Below are 12,252 nucleotides of genomic sequence, written 5' to 3'. Positions count from 1 at the left end.
GTTCAAGATACACCTGCAGAAGCACACTTGTGAGAATAAGGTTTGAGAGGGGAAAGAAAGACTGAACACACAATTGCTGGACGTGAAAGGAGATCAAATAACAGGCCTTGGTGTTAACCGTGATGGATCACTGGGATCTTTATAGCTGGAGCTCAGAATTTGGTAGTATGTCAACTTTGAACATGTGACATTATCAACAGCCAGATCTGTGCTGCATAATAAAAGTGAGTCCATTTGCAGAGACTGAAAACAAAATTGCATTGGTATACTCTAGGCATGCTTATAGCATGCACCGTCATTCTTTAAGCTCATGTCCTTGATCATTCATGACACATTTGTTTTGCATGTACTCGTCAAGGGCAGAGCGGTCATTCCAGCTATTGACGACGTACGTACCCTTGCAAAAAATAAAAAGATGGACCACATAGGTTGGTGTACAGTTCTAGCCCTTGTCTGGACCTAGATGCCATAATTAATGATTTAGAAATAATTAATTATGCCAGAGGCAACCATTAATATTTGTCAGGACACCCTAAAGTGATAAGAAAGTGATGTTTCACCATCATTTCTTATAAGTGAGATTGGGGCCCACTTGTAGCAGCTCTACGCCCATGTCCTTAATAATTTATGACAATGTTTTTTGCAAGGGTATGTAGGTTGGTAGCTATGATCTTGCAATCTCAACAATGAAGCTGAATTTGACCTCTTGAGGTTGTCAAAATTGGGGACCACCCATGTCCTTGACCATTCACAATTTTTTATTTTTATTTTTATTTTGCTAGGGTATGTACATACTTGTCAATTGCATCCAGTTCTTGAGGACGTGCATACCCTTGCAAAAAGCCTTTGCAAAAAAAAAAATGTCATGCTGGATGGTGTACATTTCTAGCCCTTGTCTGGTCTAATGCCATAATTAATGATTTCTGTGAGGGCTAAGGGTGTATTGGTTATGCCAAGCAAGATTTGACATGAAACCATAGGATTATTTTTAAAATATTCTATGGCTTGTGGGATATAAGGCTGTAACGCCTTAAGGGTTGGGAGGTTGGCATAAGGTTTGCTCGCTTGTTCGTTTCAAGATTGGGGCCCACATGTCCTTGATAATTTATAACAATGTTTTTTGCAAGGGTATATAGGTTGGTAGCTATGACCTTGCAATCTCAACAAGTATAGCATGCTGTATATTACATTGTCAATCTTTAATGTAGCGCATGTGATCATAAGATAATATTTAAATATACTGTCATCATGGATCATTAAAACCTTGGGGGATAAATAGAGATAAAATAGCCACTAAAGGCTCTTTTGTCAAGTAGGTTGTCGAAATTAAAGCCCTATATATAAACCATGTCCCTTATCATTCATGACATTTTTTTTTTGCAAGGGTATATACTTACTTGTCAATTGCAATGGGTCATTCCAGCTCTTGACGACATACGTACCCTTGCAAAACAAAAAAATGTCATGCTGGACCAGCTATGATCTTGCAATCTCAACATTGCTATAGCATAACTGTCAAAAAAGTGATATTTCACAGTCATTCCATATTGGGGCCATGTCCTTGATGATTTATGATATGTTTTTTTTGCAAGGGTACGTAGGCTGATGTATAGTTCTAGCTATGATCTTGCAATCTCAAAAAGTATAGCATTCTATTAAGAAAGTGATATTTCACTGTCATTCCTTGGAACTTCAAGATGGCCCCATGTCCTTGATCATTCATTGCAATTGACATCGTTTTTTGCATGCTCAAGCTCTTGGTGGTATATAAAGCTGGAATGACTACCCATCTGAACATCCGCTCCTTTCTCGTTGTCTCTAGATCACTCTGCTCTTTATCCCGCTTTTATATTCATGGCGCTGCCATTGCTGATGAATAACAATGAGTTCAATCACGCTTTAGAGGTGTTCAGGAACGTGAGCTCCAACTCCAAGGCGGTCTCTCGAGCACGATTCCTGCATGTTGACGCTCATGTGGCCACTGATGTAGATGTCTACATTCCTGTAGCTATTGCTGTGAACGCCCCGCCTCTTCCTGGAGCAAATGCCGAGGTTTACAAGCTACCAAAGTTCCATGTCCACGCCTTGGCAACTTTTACGGCTGTTGGAATGCAACTCGCCCACTACTCTCCAAAGCTCATCACCGATCCCGCCGAGGCCAGCCAACAGGCCAAGCATTTCCAGCAGTTTCTGACAGTGCTTGTCACCACATTCCCGCAGTATGTTTACCTCACGGCAGCGGCCAGCGAGGACATGTCTGGCAGCTGCGACACGATCTGGAAAGACGTCAGCGACTACCTGCAGCGCACCCACGACACTGAGACCGCTAACCAGATTACCAAGACTTTGCAAAAGGCGCTGCTGCACGTCCCTACGCTTGCGCACGTCGAGGACAACACTAGTGTTCGGGCGCTGTACACGCTCTTCTCCTTCAGGTCGCCAGCCACAAACCCGGAGTTAAATATGTATTGGGCGGACGCCACCATGACAAAGAAGGCGGGGAAGATCACCACCTGGGAAGCCACCATAACCATCACCAGCTTCACCGCTAAACTCAACAGTAATTCCTTGGCTGCTGACGCCAACGCCTTGGCCAAAGTAAAGGCCATGAGTGTTCAGAGCCTTGTGGAGGCGATAAACTTTTTCGATTAATACCATGAGGAAAATCTCCTAAAGAATATTCCTGTGACAGCTTTCGTGACGGTGACTTATCAGCATATACTCTTGTCAACGTTGTGATCCATTGATTGGCCTTTCCAGGAAATATCACATCCCCGATGTTCTCTACTCATCCTCTCAAATCCCAGCCCGAATCCAGAGTGCTTCACGATCCCATCGTCGCCAATCCAGTACCACTCGTATGTAGTTCTTCTACATACGAGCCTGCAAGAATCAAGCACACCATTTCAGTGGCCCGGAGGTCTTACGAAACTCTCAAATCCCCATACCTTTGCATCTGGCTCCCCAGGAGAATCAAAGCCAGAGCTCTTGAAAGTCGTGTTTTTCTTCCAGGTCGGCGAGCTTGTGGGAGGGAGCCTTTTCCCGCCTCGCGCACTAGCATGCCGCCATCTGGCCATCATCGCTATGAAACGCGTTTTGATAGTCGCATACAAAGACGGGCCCTTGGAAGAGCTGCTCTGCGAGATACCTGGAATGAGAAGATCACCAGAAAACGTTGATTTTGGTTTCCCTCTAACACACCTTTGGTGCTTGCTCCATTGCACAGGAGTTTCGAAGGGAAAGTCTTTCACGCATAAGATCACGCAAAGGAAAGAATAAATCTCGATTGCTTGTGTGTAAGTTATCCTTCCGATTTGCAGGAATGAGGAGCGGACGCCTTGTCAAGGATGCGGTCGGTGAGCACAGATCTCTGGGAGGAAATCGTCTCCAGCGGCCTCGCTAATCTCGTCATGGAAATGTATGGAAAGTGCGGCTGCTGATCGTGGCGTGAGCTTGCCGTAGACGTTGAGCAGCACTGTGGCGATGGAGATTCTGCGGTACTTGCTTGTGTGCCTCAGCTTTCAGCTTCCCAAGATCCTGGGCGAAAGCTTGCAGGAGCTGGCTGGCAGAACCTCGTGGGAGACCAGTGGGGCAAATGCGAGCTCATTATCTTAGGCCAGCGGCGACGAATACCGCGTGGATCTGAGGCGTTGAATGAAGAAGCATGAGTGCCACCGCTTCTCGCATCGGGCAAATGCCGCCGTCGCAATGTTCCACGAGAAAACATCTCAATCTTCCATCTTGTGGAAGGCTCCCAAGGCGTCTGCCGCTCTTCCAGGGGGTCCAATTCAAGGACGCCGTCACCTGGATGTCGGAGTTGGCACTCTGTCAAAGGGATCAAAAGAGCAGTGAAAGGACACAAAGGCAGTGTAAAGAGAGAAAAGAGCGGCAAACCTGTTTGCGCGACAGGTGGATTGACCATATACATCAGAAATACAAGAGTCCCAGCACCAAGCCGAGGTACGCATATACTTCCCTTGCATTCATGTGTTAACTTCCATGAACACTACACAGGGTAGGAGCAGGCAAGACAAGAAGGCCAAAGACGAGGCACTCTTGCGTTTGGAGGCCGAGAAACTAGCCAGGGAGAAAGCCGAAGCGGCGGCCAAGCAAAGAGTGGAAAGGATACAGAGGAAGTCCGAGGCGGACTTGCGGGCTCACAGGGACGAGATACACAAGCTGGAGCAGGAAGTTTGCAAGCTCAAGCTCAGTGCTAGGGAGCTAAGCTTGTCAATGGATCTGAGCGAGCAGGACGCGGTGGCGATGGTGTGGGGCTGACTGACTGGTTTGGCTTTCTTTGTATAATAGGGGACTATGGAGTTAGCTTTGCAAACGAGTGCTATGGTTGCTTCCTCGACGTTCTGGGAAGAGCGGGGCGTTTGGAAATCGCCGAGGATATGATTTGCAACATGCCGTTCGAGCCGAGTGCCTGCAAAACGCACAGCGACATCGCTCGAGCACTGCGGGTGACAAACTACATCAACCATTTCGCTCCAGACAAGAAGACGCAGTCGTGCATGCTTCTGGCCAACACGTACGCTGCCTGGTGGCTATGGACCCGTGCCATCGGCCTTGCTACTCGGGCAGGAGACGAGAGAGCGCTCGAAGAGTTTTTCGAGGAACTTGAGCAAGAACAAGAAGCTATTGAGATATCGTGACGAGTTTCACGACTTTTTCGTTTCAAACTGCGAGAATCGCTGCTGTGCTCCAGATTCTCTCGACAGCGTCGTCGATCCGGGAGAGAAAATTCTAAGACTTGGGAGAGAGAACAGCTTTCTCTTCTCAAAAGTTTTGCGCTGCCTATTGTTTATCTCCAGAATCTAATCACCTGGAAAACAAACTTATTGTTTATCGAGATGGAACTAAAACTCGAGCCCTTTGTGCACTGCGAGCACGGGCACAAAGGCAGCGTTGATCCGCTCCACAAGGATATTGTTCCATAAGCGTGCTAACCATGGAAGGCGCTGCTGGGCTCAGGCAAGCGAGCAAGACTAGAATGGCTTCCAGGAACAAGCTCCATTGTGCCCGAGTGGAGGGAATCAAGGAGCGCAAGCCTCGCAGAGAGCCAAGCAGCACAGTGATCTCTACGTTCCTTGCAGCTTGATGGGCATGTCTGGCTGCCTGGTTGAGGCGAGAATGTAGTTGCCTGGAACGCTTGGATCTTGGGCGTCACCTGGCGAAGAATCCCTCGTGCTCTGGACGCATTCGAGACCACGGATGGAATCCCTCTGTCGATCGACACTGGACCGCAGGAATCCCAGCGGGAAATCGACACTCCAGGCCTACATTCACAACCAGCAGCTTCACGAGGCCAAGCGCGTCTTGGAGTCCATGCCCGGGAAGAATGAATGCGCTTCTTTCAGCAAATGCCCAAAGCCGGCAAATTCACGTAGCGAGGCTTGTTTTTTATCGAATTCCAGAGTGGCACGTAGTTTGCATGAATGCTATTTGCGAAAGCTGGAATGATTAGCGAGGCTAGAAACCAATTTGAAAACATGCCTGAGAGACTCTGTGTCGTGGAATGTGATTCTCGAAGCAAAGAAGCTGTTGTCAGGATGGAACGAGATCATGATTCTCACACACAAAAATACTGAGCAATCCAGTTCTACGGAACTCTATGATCGCTGCGGATGCAAGCACAAAAGTTCTTTGCGAGGATGACGCAGAGAGATTCCGTGTCATGGGCAACACCTGTCAACTCTTTTGCGCAGCATGGCTGCACTAATCTTGCGAGAGGCATATATGAGAGACTGCCACAGCACGATGTTATGGGGTGGACTGGAATGCTCCGAGCAAATGCCCAGTGCGGTGAAATATGTTTTTGACTCAATCCCTCAAAGAAACCTTGTCTCCTTGCCAATACACTTTGCAATCAAGACAATCTTGCAAAAGCTAAACGAGTGTTTTCCATGTCGTCGATGCTCTTGGGACCAACTCTGGGCAGGAGGATACATTTCAAAGGTGGCAACATCTTGATGTTTCTGGTGTTGGTTTAGGGTGATTGGTATCACAGGATGGACGATGAAATTCAGGGGAAGATACGAACGTTGTGTGACTTAATTGACTCCTGGAAGGAATTTGAGGTGTTCCAGCACACCAAGCTCAACAGCATCTATAGATGAAGTGGTTTTAGCAGCCATGTAATTCCTTTGCTTTTTCTTTGGCTAGGGTCTTGCAAATCTGTAGCGGGGCCATACATAGACCACAGCAAGATCATCAATCGTAATCACTCTCTTGATATATTAATGTATGAATTACTGCATTTAAACACTAATGCATTTAAGCCAGGCTGCTTTGGTGTTTCTACTTTTTGTGTTTGCCACTTTTCAGAATGTGTTGTGTCTACCTCAGGCAGAAGGGGTCTGTTGTCTTTGGATGCTAATGCTGTCAACAGAATTCAGGATTTGATCTGTATCCTACCATTGGAGATTAGGCTGTCTTTGAGGATTTTCGGGAGATTGATGCCGACCATGTTCAGGTCTTTGAGGAACTCTCCAAAGATGTATAATCAAATAGGCAAGAACAAAAGTAATAACAACAACAATATCAACATCAGTATAGATGAGGAAGTCAAGGAAAGAAAATGTATTAGCTGTTTGATAAACTTGAAAGAACAATAATACGATCATTTCCTTATTTGGATGTAAACCTCTGGCAGATCACAAACAAGTAACAACATCATGGTCACAAGTCCCGGTCAATCCACTATCCCGAAAAAGGACAAATCATTCTATATTAACAACAATTAAGCAAAACTTTGTCAAGGATAATTAATTAGCTTGAATGATAGTCAATCATCACTAATGATTGCTAGATGCAAAATACTAGCTTTAATATTGAAGATAATAAGCCAAAATGCCTTCCCCAAAAACTTTTAACAAATGGAATAATGAACATAAAACTTAAAGAATTAAAAGTTCGAAGAAATCTATAGCCAAGTCTCACTTAATCATGGTCACAAATCTTGCATGAACTAATGTCAATGTTAAAGAAAAAATCACGGTACAACCCACAATATCTTCCTCAACACGTCAAAAAGCTAAATTTATGATGCTAAAGCTAATGAAAAGCATGTTTGCATCAATATAAAATATAAGCATAATAAAGTTATGCTAAATAAGTCATTACCAAACCAATCTTCCATGAATCTATATTCTATAAAATGTAACTCACTTTATAACAAACACAAAAAGAATTATCGATGATCGATTTATTCTCAACTCAAATCTAACAAAAAACCAACTTTAATATCGATCACTAACTTTTCCTCTCGTAAAACTAGTATAGTCCATAAATCACTTTTCAAGGAAAAGCCAAATCTCAACCCCTACTAAACAATGTTATCTAGAATATAATTAACTCAACTTGCTACTCAGTTTGTTTGAATGATAATATAGTTACTAGCTGGCAAATATATGAATGCCAATAACACAAAGCTATAACTAAATCATTAATACTATTTACATTAAAACTAGCGAAACTCAATATCAATCTTGTGAATCTCAACATCAACAATGTCAATGATAAAGCATCACTTCAATGCCATCAATATCAAAATAAAACTAAAAGAAAGCAAGAATGAATCACTACTTTAAATCCTTTAGCAACTAAGCTAACCAAAGTCAAAGATACCTTACTCAGTATTTGAGATTAATTTTTCAACAATACTTACCTACAAATAACAGATATCAAGGAAGGATTCACCACATTTAAAACTTAATGTAATCCAACATCACAAAATAAATGCAACCAAATGATATTGACAAAGATAGAGTTGATACGCCAACATGGAAAAACCATATAAACCCATAACACAATCCTTTGCAACACTATTTGGTAAAATAAGCCCATCATTACTAAATTATCATCGAGTAAAGGAAGTGTTAATAGTCCTTAATGAAGTTTACACAAAATTATTAGTTGTAGAGCAACTTTAACTTGCCTTCACAAGACCTAAATATTAAACTCACATCATCGAGTTATATACTTGTTTAATAAAAAAATAACACCCTATATTGAGTTTGGTCCCTCAATATTTGTTAAATGATAATTTACTATGTTTACTAAACACCCTCGTTATTATGCCTCTTATGTTAGTTTCATTTCGGTCCCATTTACTATTTATGGAAAGTGTCTAGATTGGCATATTTATAAAATGTAAAGATTGTCCTAAACACAATGGTGTTAGTTCTATATCCAAATTTGTAATTTAGCACCATTCCATATTTAGTATATTTCAAACTTATTCCAAAGACTAACTCTTGGTATTAAAAGAGACTAGGGGTGAAAGCCCAAAGTGTGCATTCCTCAACGGGGGGGTTCCAAATGTATAATAAGGATAGTGGGTAGATTAAGTGTGGCTGACCAATGTGAGGTATAGTTTAACTCCTACTTGCATGCATGTCTTTGTTCTGCATTTGGCTTGGGTTTAAGCCCAAGTTTCATACCATGGTACCCATATCCTCGTGTTAGGCCATCAGTATGCTAAAATAGCACTAGACTCTGTTTAGCTTTGTTTTGTATGTTGGTCCTACCATTGGAATATTAGATGCTTTAGGATTGTTCTTATATCGCTCCGTACTCTTGTCCCTTTACTTTTTAGGTTGAACGCTCAAGAGTTGCACCGTGTTTCAGTTCTTTCGTTCCTTGGTTAATTTTGGAAGTTTGGCTCCATTCTTTCATTCAGTGGCCCCAAGGCCTTGAAACTCAAATTCTACTCCACTATCCTTAGACATGTGGTATATGATATGTAGCATATAAAGGGTTTAGGGTCCACTTCATAATTATCCTATAGTATAGGATAAAGGGTGAAAACCACATGTGCTACATCCACCAAAAAAAACTTCCTTGAAGCACCACCACCACCAACCTTGAGTATCTCAACACACTCTCCCATCATAGTCATTATGCCATGCATCTTCTCTTGCATCTCTTGCTAATTTTTGTTGAGGGCTTGCAGCTTATACAAAACATCATGGGTAATCCAAACCTCTGTAGCTTCATTAGTTCCACTATTGTGACCACCTTCGTCATTAGGATTCTAGCATTTCTATTGGTCAGCCATCACAACCAACCTCCCTTTGATACCAATGGAGGAAGGAGCCTCACCACTCAATTCTTGCCTAGAGGTCTCCTCACTAGGATCCTCCTCCAGCACCAAAACCTCATCCATAGGTTCCTCCATCGGTTCTTGTTCCATAGGAGGCTTGTCCTCCACTATAGTATGGGTTTGGGAGAGCAATTGAGGAAATTACTGAGAAATGGCTAACACTCTTGTATGTATGTAATAACTAGCTAAGCGAGTAAGGATCCAGTAGACAGTGGTACCTAGAAGTGGACCTTGGCAAAGGGATCTTATCTATAGCTAAAGTGAAGGTGGTGGATCGATGGGAAATGTAGTTGAACTTTAAGTCCTAAGTTCCTGGGAAGGGTTTTGCTCTGGCATAGCTATCACTTAGTGATCTGCTTTTATTCTTTGCTAGAATTAAGGATAGAAATGAGTCAATAATTTGCTTGAAAAAATTTATGGTTTACAATTTGGTATTGAAGCCTCTCATGCACAAGCAAACCAAGCATTCCAAGCCTCTAGGATCCTAACTTCCCAAGGTTCCACAAAACTTGTTCATAGACCACTTTAACATCCCAAGTCTTTAGGTGTGTTGCACACTTTGGGACCTTGGGAAGAAACACTATTGCCTAAGGGTCATGGCATATGCACCTCACTCTCCACCTCGGAATCTGAAAGGAAGGTTGTTATGTACCAATTTTGACCACATGGTCAACGTGAGTCAAAGGTAAGCTCAAGGTTATAGGGGATTTATCTTACCCTAAAAGCTCACAATGGCGGTGGCAGTGCGGTCAAGCTTTTGAGATAGCTTGAAGGTGGTTGGGTGGTGAATAATCTCAAGAGGAAGTGTATCTTTGACTAGGGCTAGGCCTCTTTATTTTTGCTATTTAGTGCAATGGTATTAGAGGAGTTGGTTGCAATGGCCAACCAAGAGGAATGTTGGAGTTCTAATGACAAAAGTGGTGTCAGTGGTGGAGCTGACAAAGCTATGGGGGTTTGGACTATCCATGATGTTGTGCATGAGTTGCGAAAGGAGATGCATGGCATGATGGTTACAATGGTAGAGTGTGTTGAGGTACTCAAGGCTAGTGGTGGTGGTGCTTTAAGGAAGCCTTCCTTAGTGGATTGACTTATGATTGTAATTTTTTCAGTGATGGTGGTGTGGATAAATGTTTAGCTTGACTAGCTGATGTGAAGAAGTTTTTGGCTGCCTAAAGAGCTCTAGATGCAAAGGCTTTAGTGGTTATTCCAATGGTTTTGCGAGATACGAGTCTTCAGTGGTGGAATTAGCTTGAAGAGTCTTGCGTTGCAAATAAAAAACCACATGTGTTTACTATGGATGAGTTTGAGAAACAACATATCATACCCAAATAATCTGGTAGCCACTAATTTAATGCTTTACCTATTATTTCACGATGGCAAATTTAATAAGGGAGAGAAAATTACATGTAAAGTTTCCTGGTAAAATGCTAAATAAACTGAATATTGGTCCAAAAAGTTTTTATGCCAAGAAGAGCAGAGGGAAGCAATATTGTCCTGCTTCAACAAACTGTGCAACAACCTTGTAGAGTATCCACTATGATAAAGCTTGTGTTGAAACTATAATCCACCTTGGAGTGGTCACCCACTCACACCTTTGTAACTTAAATATTTATGGATCTCTTAATTAATTTTTTAATCACTGCATCTAATAATATTTATGGACTTTTTTATTACCAATTTTCCTTTTACATACTTCCCATATACCTATATACTTAGAGCAAATTTCCATTCATTATCATTTGGCTTACGGCCCCAACAGAGCTCTCTAATGATTGTCCTTGGACGGATTTATATGTCCATTTATGATATCCGCAATCTCCTGGGCTGCCCGGCCCTTTGCCTCTGCCAGGATATGAGCATCAGCAATCACGGAATTACTGATGACCTCAACGGTAAAGCGGACGATCTTCAGCTCAGCAGACACACACGTAGTCTTGCCGCTGCGGTTCCTCTCCAAGTTGACACTACTCCAGTACATTGTCGTTTGGGGATTGCGAGCACGGCCCTGGAAAGAATATGAAGTATAGAGTGAACGCCTGTAGCTGCCTTCTACTGTAGAATCCATGGCATGGGTTGCATTCTTGATCATTTGGATCACGCCCGCACCAGCTTTAGACGGGTCAATAGCAGTCTCCTGTATGAAGTCATGCACCGTTGACAGTAACTGATTATAACTTGACTTGTTCTCGATGGCGATGCTGCTTGCTCCTGCAAACTTAACATACTGCGGGAAAGTGGACACCAGGATCTGGAGGAATTTGGCAAAATCCTCCGATTGTTTGTTGGCCTGGTCTGTAAGCTCCGTCAGTAGTGGAACATATTTAGCAATAGACATCGCTGTGGCAATAAAGGTGGCAAGGACGTCAGTGTGGTACTTGGGGTTTCTGTAGAACTCCAGCTGTGACGACGCAGTGTCATCAGGACCATTCACAACTTCGGCCCCAGGTGCAACAATGTCATTATTTGTCGGTACTTCTATCACTACTGACAGGGGTTGAGATGAGCGGATGTAGCTGCGAGCTTTTGAAATCATGGCAGACTTAGTGAAAACCTGTAGGTTGTGTCGAGCCTCGTCCTCACTGAGAAGCTGTGGTAGGCTTCCCATTGTTCTGCTCTTGTGGCCTGCTCGAGCTTGACTGAGAAAGAGAAGAAAGTCAATAGAAGAGTTGCTCTCCTGCAAAGAGGGAATTGTTCAAGATCTACCTGCAGAAGCACACTTGTGAGAATAAGGTTTGAGAGGGGAAAGAAAGACTGAACACACAATTGCTGGACGTGAAAGGAGATCAAATAACAGGCCTTGGTGTTAACCGTGATGGATCACTGGGATCTTTATAGCTGGAGCTCAGAATTTGGTAGTATGTCAACTTTGAACATGTGACATTATCAACAGCCAGATCTGTGCTGCATAATAAAAGTGAGTCCATTTGCAGAGACTGAAAACAAAATTGCATTGGTATACTCTAGGCATGCTTATAGCATGCACCGTCATTCTTTAAGCTCATGTCCTTGATCATTCATGACACATTTGTTTTGCATGTACTCGTCAAGGGCAGAGCGGTCATTCCAGCTATTGACGACGTACGTACCCTTGCAAAAAATAAAAAGATGGACCACATAGGTTGGTGTACAGTTCTAGCCCTTGT

The 12,252-nt window shown here is 43.0% G+C and overlaps 3 protein-coding genes across 5 annotated transcripts in view; 1 reads left to right on the top strand and 2 right to left on the bottom strand.

The window, feature by feature from the left end:
• LOC9629334 overlaps window positions 1-49 on the bottom strand; it is a 27,368-nt gene extending 27,319 nt beyond the window's left edge. Inside the window, exon 1 of the mRNA XM_024663562.1 lies at window positions 14-49. The gene's annotated coding sequence lies outside the window, so the exon portion shown is untranslated. The remainder of the gene's footprint in view (window positions 1-13) is intronic.
• Window positions 50-1,796: 1,747 nt separating this feature from the next.
• LOC9629004 lies at window positions 1,797-4,855 on the top strand. 2 transcript variants are annotated; one of them, XM_024663603.1, is made up of 3 exons: window positions 1,797-2,920; window positions 3,013-3,960; window positions 4,015-4,855. In XM_024663603.1, exon 1 carries the CDS (start codon window positions 1,855-1,857, stop codon window positions 2,650-2,652), a length of 798 nt encoding a protein of 265 aa, XP_024519371.1. In that variant the 5' UTR covers window positions 1,797-1,854; the 3' UTR covers window positions 2,653-2,920; window positions 3,013-3,960; window positions 4,015-4,855. The 2 variants fall into 2 exon arrangements, with proteins under 2 accessions (XP_024519371.1, XP_024519370.1); XM_024663602.1 differs by having other exon boundaries at window positions 1,797-3,960.
• Window positions 4,856-10,753: 5,898 nt separating this feature from the next.
• LOC9629331 lies at window positions 10,754-11,916 on the bottom strand. Of its 2 annotated transcripts, none has more exons than XM_024663574.1 (2): window positions 11,871-11,916; window positions 10,754-11,812 (listed from the first exon to the last, which is right to left on the bottom strand). In XM_024663574.1, exon 2 carries the CDS (start codon window positions 11,712-11,714, stop codon window positions 10,875-10,877), a length of 840 nt encoding a protein of 279 aa, XP_024519342.1. In that variant the 5' UTR covers window positions 11,715-11,812; window positions 11,871-11,916; the 3' UTR covers window positions 10,754-10,874. The 2 variants fall into 2 exon arrangements, with proteins under 2 accessions (XP_024519342.1, XP_002989813.1); XM_002989767.2 differs by having other exon boundaries at window positions 10,754-11,808; window positions 11,871-11,901.
• Between the last annotated feature and the right edge of the window lie 336 nt (window positions 11,917-12,252).

The sequence above is a fragment of the Selaginella moellendorffii genome, unplaced genomic scaffold (assembly GCF_000143415.4).
Source record: "Selaginella moellendorffii unplaced genomic scaffold, v1.0 SELMOscaffold_101, whole genome shotgun sequence".
NCBI lineage: Eukaryota > Viridiplantae > Streptophyta > Lycopodiopsida > Selaginellales > Selaginellaceae > Selaginella > Selaginella moellendorffii.
The sequence above is the reverse complement of the archived record's forward strand: the minus strand, read 5'-3'. Positions and strand labels throughout refer to the sequence as shown.

Excerpts from the sequence above, each read along its gene's own strand:
- LOC9629004 (XM_024663603.1), top strand. The coding sequence starts at position 1,855 with ATGGCGCTGCCATTGCTGATGAATAACAATGAGTTCAATCACGCTTTA.
- LOC9629331 (XM_024663574.1), bottom strand. The coding sequence starts at position 11,714 with ATGGGAAGCCTACCACAGCTTCTCAGTGAGGACGAGGCTCGACACAAC.